The sequence below is a fragment of the Microcaecilia unicolor genome, chromosome 2 (assembly GCF_901765095.1).
Source record: "Microcaecilia unicolor chromosome 2, aMicUni1.1, whole genome shotgun sequence".
Taxonomy (NCBI): domain Eukaryota; kingdom Metazoa; phylum Chordata; class Amphibia; order Gymnophiona; family Siphonopidae; genus Microcaecilia; species Microcaecilia unicolor.
In genome coordinates, this window is record NC_044032.1 from 136,655,145 (window position 1) to 136,673,384 (window position 18,240).

Sequence of the window (18,240 nt, forward strand, 5' to 3'; positions counted from 1 at the left end):
ATATTCAAATAACAATACAAAGTATGGAGTTGAGGGGCATATCGAACACTAACGCCCATCTCCATGGGAGACTATGTCCGAAAACGGCTAAGTGAAGAGGAGGGACAGACCGTATTTTCAAAAAAAATGGACGTCTTTTTTTTGTTTCGAAAATACGGTTTGTACGGACCAAATGCCATGGATTTGTTTGTTTCTGAGCTGGGCGTTATTTATTTATTTATTTTTTATTTTTATTTTTATTTTTTGCGATAATGGAAACTAAAACCGGCCAGCTCAAAAACGTCCTAATCCGAGCCATTTGGTTGTGGGAGGGGCCAGGATTCATAGTACACTAGCCCCCCTGACATGCCAGGACACCAACTGGGCACCCTAGAGGTCAGTGCGGTGGACTTCAGAAACAGCTCCCACATGCATAGCTCCCTTACCAGGGGTGCTGAGCCCCCAACCCCCTCCCCCAAAACCCACTACCTACAAATGTACAACACTACCATAGCTTTTAGGGGTGAAGGGGGCACCTACATGTGGGTACAGTGGGTTTTGGAGGCCTCCCATTTACCAGCACAAGTGTTACAGGTAGGGGGGGTGGGCCTGGGTCCGCCTGCCTGAAGTGCACTGCGGTACCCACTAAAAGTGCTCCAGGCCTCTAGGACTTGTTGCTGCTGTAGAACCTTGGCACACCAGTTGACACCTGAAGACTAATGTCTCCGAAAACGTCCTTTATTGGAATAAGCACATTTACTCACAGTTAACTGCAGATCAGAAGTTGTGCCCCACTGGCAAAGAGTCTCCCTGGTACTGAGATTAGCAGTAGGTCAGAGCTGGCAGAATTCTGTACAATGCCCACTTTCAGTAACGTGGGTAACAAATGAAAGGGAGCTAAAACTGGCTTACAAAAATGGCCACTACCTCATGGACTACCGGAAACAAAACAGAGCACACTCTGACCCAGTAAGCAGAGGGAAAAGCACCATGGGAGTAGAGCCTACCAACTACCAACATCATGAGCATTTAACACAAGCTAGTGGAATCACGGAGCCCAATACCCTACACCCACCACAATGCATTGCTGATGTGACTCTGCAGTGCGCATAACAGAAAAGGTGTCACACTCACCCGAGAGCCACATCAGAACCAGGGAAAGGCTGTCAGAGGATAGAACACATTCTGCTGTCATGGAGGTGGGTACGACATTTGAGGCTGGCATACAGGCTGGGAAAAAAAGTTTGTAAAGTGTTTTTTTTTTTGGTGGGAGGGGGTTAGTGACCACTGGGGGAGTCAGGGGAGGTCATCCCCGATTCCCTCCAGTGGTCATCTGGTCAGTTGGGGCACTTTTTTGGGACTTGGACCTGAAAAAAAAAGGGTCCAAATAAAGCGGACCAAATTCTCGTCAAAAACACCCTTCTTGTTTCGATTATCAGCTAAACAGGCCCATCTCTCCTTAGCCGATAACCACGCCCCAGTCCCGCCTTCACCACGCCTCCAACACGCCCCTGTCCTTTGTTCGTTCCTGCGACGGAGTGCAGTTGAAGACAACCAAAATCGGCTTTCGATTATACCGATTTGTTCGCCCACGGGAGAAAGACGCCCATCTCCCGATTTGGGTCGAAATATGGGTGTCTTTCTCTTTCGAAAATAAGCTGGATAGTATACAACTTATAGTATGAAAGAACAATTCCATATGCAAAAGCCTAGCTTCAAATAAAAAAAACTGTGGAATTAAATGCACCCTTGCAAAAAAAAAAAAAAATGAAAATGAAAATAAAGAATCTCAATAACAGCACACCAATATTTTTTTATACATTCATGTGAAAACTGACAGGAGGAAAAAAGCCTCAGCAGTCACGGGTTGTTTGCTGTGGAATTCAAACTTTTGTCAAATCCACTCTATCAAGAGGACCACAGCCGTCTAGTAACTAAGACCAATCATTGGCAAAAATCGAGGTCAGCGTCAACTACAGCACTTATGCGGGCTGCCTCCTGCCAGCTGAATATCGGCTCCCTATGTGTTTAAAATAGGAGCCTTCCTACCCTATTAACCTAGACACACGTTATAAACTTACCCTCATATTCCTTCATTCTATAACATGGTGATTAAATTTACACGCAGATTGAACATGTAATATATAGAATACTAGCATTTATATGAGCACTCAGCACTATTCTATAATGATGTGTTCAACTTTTTTAGTGGATAAAAGCAGTGCTGTAGGAAGGGGGGGGGTGGGAGGGGCAGTCCGCCTCGGGTGCATGCGCTCGGGGGGTGCCGGCCCCGCTGGTTCCCTGCTCTCTCTGCCACGGAACAGGTTACTTCCTGTTCCGGGGCAGAGAGAGCAGGGAGCCAGCGGGGCCGACGCAGCTCCGAGTGACGTGCACTCGGGGCGGATTGGCCCTCCCGCAGGTAAGAATGCGGTCCGGGGGGGGGGTGCGCCGCAGAGGGGGGGGGGTCGCGCCGTGCTGCACCCGGGGGGGGGGGGTGTTCAGCGGCGACCCGCCCCGGGTGCCATTAGCCCTCGCTACGGCACTGGATAAAAGTAAGAAGGTGTTCACAAAGGAGGAGCATGCAAGGGCCTGAGCGGGACCAACATCTATGCAGGTACATTAGTACAAAATACTGTAAGTTACAGCATACTGTAAGTTGCATGCTAAATGTCCACACTTATGTGTGCCCAATTACACATACTAGTGATGTGGCATTAAGTGAAAGAAATCTTGGTCAACTTGGAAGGCATACTGAGACAAATCGACAAATCTGGATGCTGGTTTTGCAGCTGACCGATTGCAGTTCTCCTCCTTTCTGCTACCCACTCCTTTCTCAGAAAGTATTCTCCCTCACATTGCCTTCTGGAGGATGTTTGTCCGAGTTATTTATTAAAAACTGCACTGACAGGATTCATTGACATTCTTCAAGCTTATATCTCGTTTATGCTGACTCAGGGTACTTTCCTCAGTGGAAAGGTTCCATAATACTTACCCCAATCCTTAAGAGCACCTCTGCTTCATTGGGAGACATTAGTAATTATAGGCCCATCACTTCTATCCCATTCTTGACTAAGGCAATGGAGAGAATGGTTGGTACTCAGCTTATGAATTACCTTTCCTCTTTCTCCCTCTTGCATAAATCCCAGTCAGGCTTTAGGCCTTGTTATAGTAACAAGACAGTCTTAACCACCTTAGTATCTGATTTTAGGAAAACAATCAGTCTAGGCTTTAAATTTTTAGTGATGCAATTTGATGTGTCAAGTGCTTTTGACCTTGTTGATCATGAGTTGCTTTTAGGCCTGTTGCACCAATTCAGACTGTGTGAGAAGGTTCATCAATGGCTCTGTGTCTTCCTAACATCTAGCTCATATCAGGTGAAGTTGTCAGGTTCTCGCTCACCATCCTGGACTCCTGACTAGGAGCCATAGGACTTTTGACTATCTCCAATCCTGTTCAATGTTATGATGTCTCCATTAGGTGAAAGATTGGAGGCAGGGGGGTTCTGCACTTCCATTTATGCCAATGATGTCACAATCTATATCCCTTTGAAGCCTGGTCTTCCAGAAATTGTCCCTAAGATTAGGCTTGATTTGTTGGAATCCTGGGCTTCCAAATTTAAATTTAAGTTAAATAGAGATAAGAATAAATTGCTTGTAGTAATCAACCCCTCTGTATCACTCCATGGTACAATCTCACCTTGAGTATTGCGCTCAATTCTGGTCACCATATCTCAAAAAAGATATAACAGAAATAGAAAAGGTTCAAAGAAGAGCAACCAAAATGATAAAGGGGATGGAACTTCTCTCATATGAAGAAAGGCTAAAGAGGTTAGGGCTCTTCAGCTTGGAAAAATGATAGCTGAGGGGAGATATGATTGAGGTTTACAAAGTCCTGAGTGGTGTAGAATGAGTAGAAGTGAATCATTTTTTTTACAAAGACCAGGGGACACTCAAAGAAAAAACATGGAAATACTTTTAAAACAAATAGGAAGAAATATTTTTTCACTCAAAGAATAGTTAAGTTCTTAAACTTGTTACCATATCCTCCAGCAACAGCAGTTAGTGTATCTGAGTTTAAAAAAGGTTTGGACAAGTTCCTGGAGGAAAAGTTCATAGTCAGTTATTGAGACAGACATGGGGAAGCCACTGCTTGCCCTGGGATTGGTAGCATGGAATGTTGCTACTATTTGGGTTTCTGCCAGGTACTTGTGACTTGTATTGGTCACTGTTGGAAATAGGATACTGAGCTAGATGGACCATTGATCTGGCTCAGTATGGTTATTCTTAAGTGGACACACCTAAATGTAGGCATTTAGGCTAGTATTCTATAATGGAAATTTGGCAACTAGATTCTGTTATACAATTAGAAGTAGATTCAAGAAAGAGCACCAAAAAATAGGTATAACAAATTTGGGCACTAAGCTCCAATTCTATAAAATCAATTGTGCGTGAAATTGCTATTCAAAAATAGAACATAAGTCAGCAAGTGTGCACCTAACTTTATGCATGAGCACTTATGCTGTGTCAAAGGCTGGTGTAAACTGTTGCGCCTAATGGCAGTTTATGTGTACATCATACTATTCTATAACTTACATTCACAACTGCAAGACACGTCCCTGACCCGCCCATGTGAACGCCTCCTTTGTAGTTGCACACTGTAGCATTTAGACACAAGTGTATGGAGTAGCGCCTAAGTGCAGTTACATAACTAACTCAAATTAGTGACATTAGCACTGACTAATGCTTCTTAAGGGCTATTATTGGTACATAAGGCCATTTAGGGCCAGATTCTATATAAGGCACCTAACAAATCTGTGTAGTAAACATTTCCACCTAAGCATATTATATAAGCGATACCTAGATTTAGGTGAGTGGTATATAGAACACGCTTAGTTGATATCCCAGCACCTAAAACTAAGCACATCCATTTACACCAATGAAAATGTGGCGTAAATACCTATGCGTAGATTTATGCGCATTGGGACATATTCTATAACTATGCACGTAAATTTCTGAACACCCATGAAATGTCCACTTCCCCACTCATAGCCACACTCCTTTTGAACTGCATGCATTAGAATTTAGGTGCAGTACGTTATTGAATACACTTACCAAGTTTTGCACGCAAATTCAAATTATTGCCAATTAGTGCTCATTATTGCTTAAGTGCTGTTATGCACATTGTTATAGAATACGCCTGGTTTTCGATGTGGATCTCTAGGTGCACTGTATAGAATCCGGCAGTTGGCACCTAATTTAACAATTAGGTACACAACTGTCACTATTCTATAACTTGCCCACCCTAATTTTCATGCTAGTTGGAAATGTGGGCACACAGCTTCATAGAATCTGGGGTCTAGAGCTTAGATGCAGCACTAGGCACCTAATGTGACACCCAGTTATAGAATTCCCCCCATAATGTGTGTAGAGGAAGAGGTAATAGCAAGGAGTACAAAAAGCACTGAGCTTGCTCGATGTCTCCATGACTCACATGACTGCTGAAGATCCTTGGTGTACTAGCACAGTAGTATTACAGGAGACAGTGCAAGCAACACCAAGAAGCAGGTATCGTCAGCAAGGAACAAGATGAAGGTAGGCCTGGCTCAGCTTGCTTTTGCCTAGACATTTGTAGTAATTACCTTGTTACTACTGAGAGACTAACCTGATAGCTCGCATCCAAGTAGTTCCATTCGCAAAGTGCAGTGTCTTCTGCAAACCTGAGGGAAGAGTCGTATGTACTGAGCTTCGATTGGTGGGGTGAATGAGTTAGCATATGGAGTGTTGTTGTCCACATTTCCACGAAACACCTGTGTCAACAATATCAAAAAAGTTAAAAAAATAAAGATTTAAACGCATTACAGTGAGGGTACGTCTGACTATGGCAAAAATGGGGTCAGTCCAGGGGTGGGAGTAGATGCAAACAGCCAACCATGGATAGGGATATCATTTTGAAATTCCCACAGGTTGTTTAAGCCACTGGCTTCACATTAGTATGCATGGTTTGGCAGGCCCATGCATTATCAAAAGAAACTCTATAGGGAGTTTCACTTTGAAAATATATTTGCAGATGTATGGAGATGTGAAGTATCCCTGGGTATGGATGTACTCCATCAATTTAGAAATTTTCCCCAAGAATATGAGCTGAACTCGAAAAACTGTCTATTTATGGAGTGCATACCAGGGTTCAACTGAGTGTTGAACTGGCATGCTGATTTCAGAATGTTTTTTTTCCCATGCACAAACGTATTGACATGAAGAACATACACGTAGTCAACGGCAGTGTCAAAAGAGTACAGTCTTAAAGAATGTATATTCTGCAAATTTTGGGAGATTTCCTAAGCTAACAGACCTACAATTAAAGAATCAGTTAACCTAGGGAAATCTCCTTGCTCTGTTCCTGGAATTGATACAAAGCTTCCCAACTACTTGCAAAGCACCCACCAGGCCAAACTGGCAGCAAGAGAGTCTCTCATGTTGAACTAGGCTAGTTTCCAATTCTGATCAAAGTTTGTGGTGCCATTAGGTGGCACCACATTAACATTGAAATTCAAACTGGTAAGCAATAAGATGGCTTAGACAGTTAGAACCTGGCAACTAGGCTGATTCAAGTTGTGAAAAGACTTTGTTAGGAGACAGTTGGAAGGGGAAGAGGGTTGCTATACAGTGGGGGAAATAAGTATTTGATCCCTTGCTGATTTTGTAAGTTTGCCCACTGACAAAGACATGAGCAGCCCATAATTGAAGGGTAGGTTATTGGTAACAGTGAGAGATAGCACATCACAAATTAAATCCGGAAAATCACATTGTGGAAAGTATATGAATTTATTTGCATTCTGCAGAGGGAAATAAGTATTTGATCCCCCACTAACCAGTAAGAGATCTGGCCCCTACAGACCAGGTAGATGCTCCAAATCAACTCGTTACCTGCATGACAGACAGCTGTCGGCAATGGTCACCTGTATGAAAGACACCTGTCCACAGACTCAGTGAATCAGTCAGACTCTAACCTCTACAAAATGGCCAAGAGCAAGGAGCTGTCTAAGGATGTCAGGGACAAGATCATACACCTGCACAAGGCTGGAATGGGCTACAAAACCATCAGTAAGACGCTGGGCGAGAAGGAGACAACTGTTGGTGCCATAGTAAGAAAATGGAAGAAGTACAAAATGACTGTCAATCGACAAAGATCTGGGGCTCCACGCAAAATCTCACCTCGTGGGGTATCCTTGATCATGAGGAAGGTTAGAAATCAGCCTACAACTACAAGGGGGGAACTTGTCAATGATCTCAAGGCAGCTGGGACCACTGTCACCACGAAAACCATTGGTAACACATTACGACATAACGGATTGCAATCCTGCAGTGCCCGCAAGGTCCCCCTGCTCCGGAAGGCACATGTGACGGCCCGTCTGAAGTTTGCCAGTGAACACCTGGATGATGCCGAGAGTGATTGGGAGAAGGTGCTGTGGTCAGATGAGACAAAAATTGAGCTCTTTGGCATGAACTCAACTCGCCGTGTTTGGAGGAAGAGAAATGCTGCCTATGACCCAAAGAACACCGTCCCCACTGTCAAGCATGGAGGTGGAAATGTTATGTTTTGGGGGTGTTTCTCTGCTAAGGGCACAGGACTACTTCACCGCATCAATGGGAGAATGGATGGGGCCATGTACCGTACAATTCTGAGTGACAACCTCCTTCCCTCCGCCAGGGCCTTAAAAATGGGTCGTGGCTGGGTCTTCCAGCACGACAATGACCCAAAACATACAGCCAAGGCAACAAAGGAGTGGCTCAGGAAGAAGCACATTAGGGTCATGGAGTGGCCTAGCCAGTCACCAGACCTTAATCCCATTGAAAACTTATGGAGGGAGCTGAAGCTGCGAGTTGCCAAGCGACAGCCCAGAACTCTTAATGATTTAGAGATGATCTGCAAAGAGGAGTGGACCAAAATTCCTCCTGACATGTGTGCAAACCTCATCATCAACTACAGAAGACGTCTGACCGCTGTGCTTGCCAACAAGGGTTTTGCCACCAAGTATTAGGTCTTGTTTGCCAGAGGGATTAAATACTTATTTCCCTCTGCAGAATGCAAATAAATTCATATACTTTCCACAATGTGATTTTCCGGATTTAATTTGTGATGTGCTATCTCTCACTGTTACCAATAACCTACCCTTCAATTATGGGCTGCTCATGTCTTTGTCAGTGGGCAAACTTACAAAATCAGCAAGGGATCAAATACTTATTTCCCCCACTGTATGTGGGAGGAATGCCAAGAACAATGCATTCCTCATTCTGTGAATTGCTAGTATGCAGACTCTGCTGTGCATGAACAGATCTCTACCAAGTTACTATAGCCTAGATCAAAAGCTACATTGATAATTACATATTAAATTTAGAACTGGAATGACTAATGTTATCCAAATATGTGTTAAATACAGCTGACCTGCACCAGCGTCTTTGTAAATAGTACATTATTTAATGTGTTAAAGCTTATATATAGTACATAGATCTCATTGTTATGGTATTATTTTACATAGTAGAGATTTTCCAAGTTTCTCTGGAAACAGCCAAACAAATTGGCTGGAATGATGTCATATGATATCTATATCTGGTTTTTGCAGAGAGAGAGAGAGAGAGAGAGAGAGAGAGAGAGAGAGAGAAAGAATTTATTCTATTAATCTCTACTTAAAGAAACATGAATTTACTTACATCTATTGCTTTAAACAATACTCTTGTACATGCATATTTTAACTGAATCCAGTTTCCGCATTATCCTTTCTTTTCTCAAATTCCAGTGTGCTACTGTTATTATAAGGGGCAGGGAGATGGGAGCTAATTTCTTTATATGAAAATATTTAAAAAAGTAGTCTAATACATTAGGGAACATAGCAGTCTACTAAAATGCAGATGAGCTATATATTTTATTTATTTATTACATTTGTATCCCGCGCTTTCCCGCTCATTGCAGGCTCAATGTGGCTTACATAGTAACAAGAGAATACAATCTGTAGTATCTGAATCAACAAAGGAGGTATGTGGTAGGACAAATGAACAAGGGTAAATGGGATAAAAGAGGTATGAGAGAAAGGATAGGGATAGGTAAGGAAGTGGAGCGATGAAGAAAAGGTTGGGGAAGAGCATGGACGGTAAGAAGATTGGTAGGAGGTAATTTTCCATTAACAAACATGACTGAGTCAGATACAAGTGGGTGACATCATCCAAAATGTGCCAAGATGGAACTACTCTTCCAGTCTAATGTTCTGAGCATGCATGACCCTTTTCATGCAAAACAATCTCCTTGGCTAGTCAGTTTTGTTTCTTCTACTCTGCCAAATAAGATTTTGTTTTCCAATTTATGTTCAAAGTTCTTCAACATTTATCAGTCCTTCAAGAATTGCAAATACATTTTTTTTGTTTCCCCCCTCTTGGAATGTTTCAATTTTGATTGTGCCCTCTCTGTGCAGGAAACTTTCAACTTGAAGACTTACATCCATTCTATTTTGACTGTAAAGGATCCAGTCTTGTCCTGGAAAAACTCTGATCTGTATGGTAATGTCAATACCCCATCAAAATAACAGAAATGAACATCTCTGTTGCCATCAGGACCACCTTTATTGACTTTCTATCTTTACAGGTTATATAACAAACAAACAAACAATATAATAACATAGTAAATGATGGCAGATAAAGACCTATATGACCCATCCAGTCTGCCTAACAAGGCAGCCAGAGCCATAAAGGAATCCCCTCTAACTCACACTCGGCTCACAGTATCATCTCAGGAAAATACCTTTCACCTGCACAGAGGCTCAAGAGTTCCAGAATCAGAAAAGCATTACATGGATTTTACTCTTTTTTGTTGTATTTATCTTGAAGATCTCAATTCAATTGAAGCTTACCTTGTGCAAAGTGATATGGGACTTCAACAGATGACTTCTTCTGTGCCATCATCTTCCTCTAGCCTTTCATATGGGCAGCATAGCCTTCCATATCATCATAGCACTCACCATGACTGTACAACAATGTCCTTGTGTGTAAAAGTCCAGACCCATATTAAGAACATAAGAATAGCCATACTGGGGCAGACCAATGGTCCATCTAGTCCAGTAGCCTGCTTCCAACAGTGGTCAATCCAGGTCACAAGTACCCGGCAGAAATCCAATTAGTAGCAACATTCCATGCTACCAATCCCGGGACAAGCAGTGGCTTCCCCTATGTCCATCTCAATAACAGACTATGAACTTTTCCTCCAGAAACTTCTCCAAACCTTTTTTAAACCCAGACACGCTAACTGCTGTTACCACATCCTCTGGCAATGAGTTCCAGAGCTTAACTATTTTTTTGAGTTAAAAAATATTTCCTCCTCTTTGTTTTAAAAGTATTTCCATGTACTTTCATTGAGTGTCTCCTGGTCTTTGCACTTTTTGAAAGAGTGAAAAATCAATTCACTTCTACCCATTCTATACCATTGAGGATTTTGTAAACCTCAATCATATCTCCCCTTATCCAACTCTTTTCCAAGCTGAAGAGCCCTAACCTCTTTAACCTTTTCTTATAAGAGAGCAGTTCCATCCATTTTATCATTTTGGTCATTCTTCTTTGAACCTTTTCTATTTCTGCTATATCTTTTTTGAGATACAGCAACCAGAACTGAGCACAATACTCAAGGTGAGGTCGCACCATGGAGCATCACAAAGGCATTATATTATTTTCAAGCTTATACACCATCCCTTTTCTAATAATTCCTAGCATCTTGTTTGCTTTTTTTAGCTGCTGCCACTGCCACACACTGAGCAGAAGATTTCAGCAGTATTATCTACAATGACATTTAGATCTTTATCTTGATTGCAGACCCACAAGGTGGACCCTAGCATCATGTAACTATGATTCAGATTATTCTTTCCAATATGCATCACCTTGCATTTGTCTACATTAAATTCCAGCTGCCATTTGGATGCCCAGCCTTCCAGTTTCCTAAGGTCTCCCTGCAATTTTTCACAAACCGCATGTATTTTGACAACTCTGAAAAGTTTTGTCTCATCTGCAAATTGAATCACCTCACTCATCATTCCATTTTCCAGATCATTTATAAATTTGTTAAACAACATCGGTCCCAGTAGAGATCCCTGTGGCACTCCACTATTCACCCTCCTCCATTGAGAAAAATGGCATTTCACTCTACCCTCTGTTTTCTGTCCAGTAACCAATTCCTAATCCATAGAAGGACATTGCCTCTTATCACATGACTTTTAATTTTGTCAGGAGTCTCTCATGAGGAGCTTTGTCAAAATCTTTCTGAAAATCTAGATACACTAGATCAACTGGCTCACTTTTATCCACATGTTTATTTATGCCTTCAAAGAAATGAAGCATATTGGTGATGCAAGACTTTCCTTGGTTGAACCCATGCTGACTCTGTCCCATTAAACCATGTTTGTCTATGTGTTCTGTAATTTTATTCTTTATACTAGTTTTCATTATTTTCCTTGGCACTGAAGTCAAGGCTTACCAGTCTGTAATTTCCTGGATCTCCCCGGAACCTTTTTTCTAAATCAGTGTTACAATTGACCACCTTCCAATCTTCAGGTACTATGGATGATTTTAACAATAGGTTACAAAACACTAATGACAGATCAACAGTTTCATGTTTGAGTTCTTTTAACCCTGGGGTGCATGCCATTTGGTCCAGGTGATTTATCACTCTTTTAACTTGTCAATTTGGCTCAGTATATCTTCCAGGCTCACTGAGATTTCTTTCAGTTCCTCTGCACCATCACCTTTGAAAACCATTTCTGGTACAGGCAGATCTCTTACATCTTCTTCTGTAAAGACAGAAGCAAAGAATTCATTCAATCTCTCCATTATGGGCTTGTCCTCCCTGAATGCCCCTTTTGAATCTCACCATGCTTCCACTGCACAATCACCGGACAAAACAGTTCCTTTCTTTGTACAGCACCAGCATTTTGAAGCAGCTATTCTAAGAAAATCTACCAGCGTATCTCTTTTTGTAGATTTTGGATCACTATAGAAAGAATTCTTCAAAAGGAGACCCTGCTTACCAGTTCTGGGATGGATCATGATTACTCAACAGTTACATCTTGACTTGTTTTCTTCTAATTCCTGCTTTATACTGTTTTCTATTATCCTGTTCTCATCAGATCATTGTTGGCTGTATATTGATTTCATTCTTCTGTCCCTGTTGTTGTGCTCTGTTAATCAGATACAGATATCTCTGCTTTCATATATTTTTCACTTGATATAAGAAATTGTCCTACTATTTTATTACCACTTTTCTTTTATTATGCCTTTTTCTATACCAGTTCTTTGATGTGTCCCATAATACTGGTGGGCTCATAGGCAATGGAATGGGGTGGGCCACAGGGACCATAGCCCCCACCATTATTTTGTCCAATACAGCATTAGCAACTAGAGCTTAGGGGTAAGGCTAGAGATTTGTTGTGCCCCTTCAACAGAAATTATGTCCTGCTGCCTCTGAATGGGCTACCTTAAAGATGTTAGCATACGTAAAGCACAGCCAAACTGTGTAAACTGAGTAACTAAGCTTGACTGTATTGACTCTCTATTTTGTTTTATTGTGAGTGCATTACAGGCTTTAAGATCATTACCAGTAGTCATGTGAACATCACTGCACAAAGGGTGTGCTTATAGAAAAAAATAAATAGAAAAATGGAAAGATATCGCAGATCTGCATCACAGTATTAAACCTTTTATACTTTTTTTTTTTCATACAAACTGCAAATTACAGAATGTTAACCTACTTCACCACATTCTGTACTGCACTGCTCATTAGTAACAAAACAACAACAAAAAGACCAGGAAAGTAGAGAGAGCATGAGCATGGGCAATCGAGTGAATAGAACAGGTGCTTCACCTGTCTGAGGTAGAACTTTGTTCATCTTCCTCTCTCCAATGTTTATTCAATGAATAGGGTTGCTTTCATATGTTCATCATATTTGATTATATATCCCATAGAAGATCTCCACATTTTTGCCCTTAACTTAGTTCTTCCTTGCAGTTTCTATGGAAACTTCACTGATCTATGAGCCAACTGGTCTTTGTAATGGATTTGCTTTCTTATGTTATTTCTTACCTATTCATGATTCCAGATGGTTTTTCTCTCTTCCTAATGACTTGACAGGAGATTATAAAGTTTGGTGCAACACGGGAGAAGATCCAAATGTTTAGCTGTTCAAGAGTAAAAGGGGAAAGACTACCTGTATCTTTTCATAGTAATAGTCTTGTTTATATTCCAACTTCCTTTGAATCTATTCATGGAACCTCCTAAATTGTGGAACCAAGCAAAGCATTTGTCTTTATTGTTATGATTTTCAGATTGCATTTTTCTTAATCTTGGTGTTTTCTTTCAAAGATTATTGTATCTTTGTAAAAATTTAAATTTATAAAAAAAAAAAAAAAAAAGCTTGGTGCAAGGGGCAGTGTGCCTTCTTCTCTAAGCTAAAAACATAGAAAATGCACCAGCACTAATAAGGAATTCTGGTTATTGCTTAATGGGATTTTAACAAGAACAGACAACAGGCTGGCACTTAGTATAAATGTCACATATTTCAACCACTGCCTTCTTGAAGAATCATCGCTATTATATCCATTTTCCTCTGCTCAGCATAGGTCATTGGATATGTACTCTTGGTCTCAAAGCTACTTATGCATTGATGATTCCTTTCCAGTGACTCATTCAGTGAAACATCACAGCTATTCTGGGGTAATTCATTGCTGATCTTTAATGTTAGGGATTCCTTCTCAATATTCAGAGGTCCATACTACATTACTCCATTTCTATAGCTCCTCTTGAGCACTATCCAGACCAGACCATTTCTTCTAAGGGACAGAATTGACATGATAATAGCCCAAGTTTTTGCGGCCCAGTCAGTGATTATTGATACTACAACACATGTTCATGGCTGATCATCTGGTTTTCTTAGTTTGTTTCAAAATGTGATATTCTCACCTGCTCTTCCTATGCAGCCTCAAAGTCAGCTAGCTTCTATTCTAGCAAGCTTGATGAATACAATACTCCCATTATCATAACAGCTTATAAGGCCTTTAAAACCTCAGCTACAGTTTCTGTGTTCAAGATTGCAGCCAGATGTTGGGTATACAGTACTTCCTAAATTCTGAACTAGATTCTCAAATTTTACTGGGATCAATGATCTCAAACTTTCTTCTCTATACCTTATCACAGGTTGCAAGAGTACCCTCAGTAAACATACCAGAATGTTCCTTAGTTCTATAATATAATTCCTTAGTCCTGTCTGCAGATGCTTCAATCCAAAAGTGTGCAGTTTATCTAAATATTCAACATTCAAGGAAACTATAGTCAGGTTTCTATACTGCACTTCACATTAACCTATTTATTGAATTTGGCTCATGACTGAGGAATTCAGCACTAAGGAATGTTATTGAATTCTCAGTGCTGTTACTAATCTGTCAATAGAGCATTGCATACTGACTGACACGTCCTGCAGTCAAAAGGTCTGTGTCCTTTGGATGAACACTCTGAACTTGCCAGGAAGGGAATAGTGCTTTCCAGAAAAGGACAGAAAGCTCAAGAAGCTAGTAGAACATTGGAAGTTCCCATTATAATCAATGGGGAAACTCTTGTGGCAGCAAAGACCTCCCCTGACTATATAATGCATTTTCAGCCGAGTAACAGTGTCTTATCATTCCCTGCCTCTGACCAAGTGTCATCTAGGGAGATGCCTTACAGACTGCCTGAAATAAATGTAGGTTCTAGAAGAAACTCTTACTGAGCCACCCAGGAACAGTAGTAAAAGGCGTACTGGTAGTGAGAAATGTGAAGTTTAGAGGGTTTGGATTTCCCTTCAGCTGCAAGTGAGAGACTATAATTGGGAGTAAAGCATGCAGGGATCATCAAGCCCATCTTGCCTGGATCCTCAGAGGGTTTGGAGAACCATTTGAGTCCCTTCTAAACTTGGGGGAGCAGGAGAAATAAAGAATCTGATCTACATTGTGCAACCCCCCAGGCATCCTGACTGATAAAGATATCTTAAGGCTTAATAACTTTTACAAGTACTACCCAGAAGGAATCTTTACATTGTAGGCATAATACAGATAACACACTTTTGGGCTATTATTAAGAATAAAATTGCAGAGCATATACAAAAACATGGACTGATGAGACAAAGTCAGCACGGATTTAGTGAAGGGAAGTCTTGCCTCACCAATCTAATGCATTTTTTTGAGGGGGTAAGCAAACATGTGGACAATGGGGAGCCGGTTGATATTGTATATCTGGATTTTCAGAAGGCGTTTGACAAAGTGCCGCACGAAAGACTCCTGAAGAAATTGCAGAGCCATGGAATCGGAGGTAGGGTATTATTATGGATTAAGAACTGGTTGAAAGATAGGAAGCAGAGAGTAGGATTGCGTGGCCAGTATTCTCAGTGGAGAAGGGTAGTTAGTGGGGTCCCGCAGGGGTCTGTGCTGGGTCCGTTGCTTTTTAATGTATTTATAAATGACCTAGAGATGGGAATAACTAGTGAGGTAATTAAATTCGCTGATGACACAAAATTATTCAGGGTCGTCAAGTCGCAGGAGGAATGTGAACGATTACAGGAGGACCTTGCGAGACTGGGAGAATGGGCGTGCAAGTGGCAGATGAAGTTCAATGTTGACAAGTGCAAAGTGATGCATGTGGGTAAGAGGAACCCGAATTATAGCTACGTCTTGCAAGGTTCCGCGTTAGGAGTTACGGATCAAGAAAGGGATCTGGGTGTCGTCGTCGATGATACGCTGAAACCTTCTGCTCAGTGTGCTGCTGCGGCTAGGAAAGCGAATAGAATGTTGGGTGTTATTAGGAAGGGTATGGAGTCCAGGTGTGCGGATGTTATAATGCCGTTGTATCGCTCCATGGTGCGACCGCACCTGGAGTATTGTGTTCAGTACTGGTCTCCGTATCTCAAAAAAGATATAGTAGAATTGGAAAAGGTACAGCGAAGGGCGACGAAAATGATAGTGGGGATGGGACGACTTTCCTAAGAAGAGAGGCTGAGAAGGCTAGGGCTTTTCAGCTTGGAGAAGAGACGGCTGAGGGGAGATATGATAGAAGTGTATAAAATAATGAGTGGAATGGATCGGGTGGATGTGAAGCGACTGTTCACGCTATCCAAAAATACTAGGACTAGAGGGCATGAGTTGAAGCTACAGTGTGGTAAATTTAAAACGAATCGGAGAAAATTTTTCTTCACCCAACGTGTAATTAGACTCTGGAATTCGTTGCCGGAGAACGTGGTACGGGCGGTTAGCTTGACGGAGTTTAAAAAGGGGTTAGATAGATTCCTAAAGGACAAGTCCATAGACCGCTATTAAATGGACTTGGAAAAATTCCGCATTTTTAGGTATAACTTGTCTGGAATGTTTTTACGTTTGGGGAGCGTGCCAGGTGCCCTTGACCTGGATTGGCCACTGTCGGTGACAGGATGCTGGGCTAGATGGACCTTTGGTCTTTCCCAGTATGGCACTACTTATGTACTTATGTACTTAAAGAAATGGGTCTCAGAGAAGACTAACATTAGTGAGTGAAGTGTCAGAAACAAATGTTTTCCCCTTATCCTTAGATCCAAGCTCACTGCATCATAAATAAAAGAACTAATTCTACACCAAGGGTATTATGAAAATAGGGCAATTAGTTTATTTACAATAGCAGTAAAGATAATGTGCAAAAAAGGCATGAATAAAGACACAGGAAATCTTATGATAGAAACAGCTTGGAGTAACCACATATAAATCCATAACTAGACTCTTAAGTAAGACATTTACAAAGGCACATCACAAGCATACAACCTGATGCAGACCTCTAGATGGCAGCGTGTGTTCCTCAGATGGTCAGTCGGGTCCCACGCAGGTCTGCTTTCTCGATGGAATATACACACAGCAGCCCTTGTATCAGATAAGAGCTTTTTCTACAGAAATCCTGTGCTGACGACGTACATTCTAACTTTGGTGCGACACACACATAACTTTGTTTACCCCAAATATTGTGGTTTCAAGGGCCAACTGATTATCTCACCATACTGAAGGGGTTACCTTAACAAGAAGCCAGGGTTTCATAAACAATATGCGATTTGCCAGCCATAGCATCTCTCCAGCTGCAAGGGTAATTCTAAGAGTCCTTGGATGTTCTGGCCATGACATTGATGTTGATGACAACCTTGTTATTCTAACACATTGGGACCCTTGTTGGCAGTCTTTGTCTGTATGCAAGGTCACAGCTTCAGCAAACAATAGACTTTGCATTTTAAGCTTAGGTCTGCATTTCTGAAGTCAGGTTACTAATGCTGGATAGTGTCAGGTATTATGATCCCATATACCTTTGCTATATAAGAACACATATAGCACTTCATAGTGCTTATTTTGCTCCTATAACATCACCTTGCTGAGCTTGTCTAACATCTCCAGAACTGTTGCCATCTAGTCTGTACCTGCCTGCCTGCTGAGTAAGGTAAACCAAAGTGATAATTATCTTTCAAGTGTATTTATCACCTTCACTGACAGATCCTATACCCAAGTTATTTTTGATGTACTGTGAACTTCAAACAAGTTTTTGGTAAATGTTCTGGTTCAGATAAGAGACTGGGTTGGCTGAGATATTGTGTGAAGTCTATCTGCTCAAAAGTCTGATCTGCTTATGTAACCTCCTGGTATAAACCAGTCCTAGCTCTGTCCCTCAACCAAAAAGTGTGATTATGTACCTGGCTCCTATTCCACTGGGTTTACTTTAGGCACCTGCTTATACACCAACTAGAGGTTGCATCTTTTTCAGTTGTAGCTCAAGGCAAGTTACATCCAGGTACAGTACGTATTTCCTTTGTCTGGATGGTTCACAATCTAAGTTTATACCTGAGGCAAAGGAAGGTTAAGTGGATTGCCCAAAGTCACTTAACTTTGGGGGGTTGAGAGGGTCATCGGCGGGGGGGGGGGGGGGGTCAAAGTTGTTGGAGGTGTCGGTAATGGCGGTGGAGTGTCGGCAATGGCGGCAGGGGGGTGTCGGCAGCGTCAGCAATGGGGGGGGGGGGGGCTAAAATGTGCCCCCTCACCTCGGCTCTCAACCCCCCTACTGTTGAAGTCTGGCTACGCCCCTGAGTAGTAGTAGTTTCAATAACTTTCTTAACCAATCTAATTTGCACAGCATTATATGAGGCAACAAACAAAAGAAGTGCAGACCTTATGCAGGGTTTCAATGGCTGTCCATATTGATTCCAGC

The 18,240-nt window shown here is 41.7% G+C and overlaps 1 protein-coding gene across 1 annotated transcript in view; it reads right to left on the reverse strand.

The window, feature by feature from the left end:
- EDIL3 (EGF like repeats and discoidin domains 3) overlaps positions 1-18,240 on the reverse strand; it is a 346,239-nt gene that overhangs the window by 78,839 nt on the left and 249,160 nt on the right. Inside the window, exon 6 of the mRNA XM_030193358.1 lies at positions 5,641-5,785. Within this exon, the coding sequence (XP_030049218.1) occupies positions 5,641-5,785 (145 nt within the window). The remainder of the gene's footprint in view (positions 1-5,640; positions 5,786-18,240) is intronic.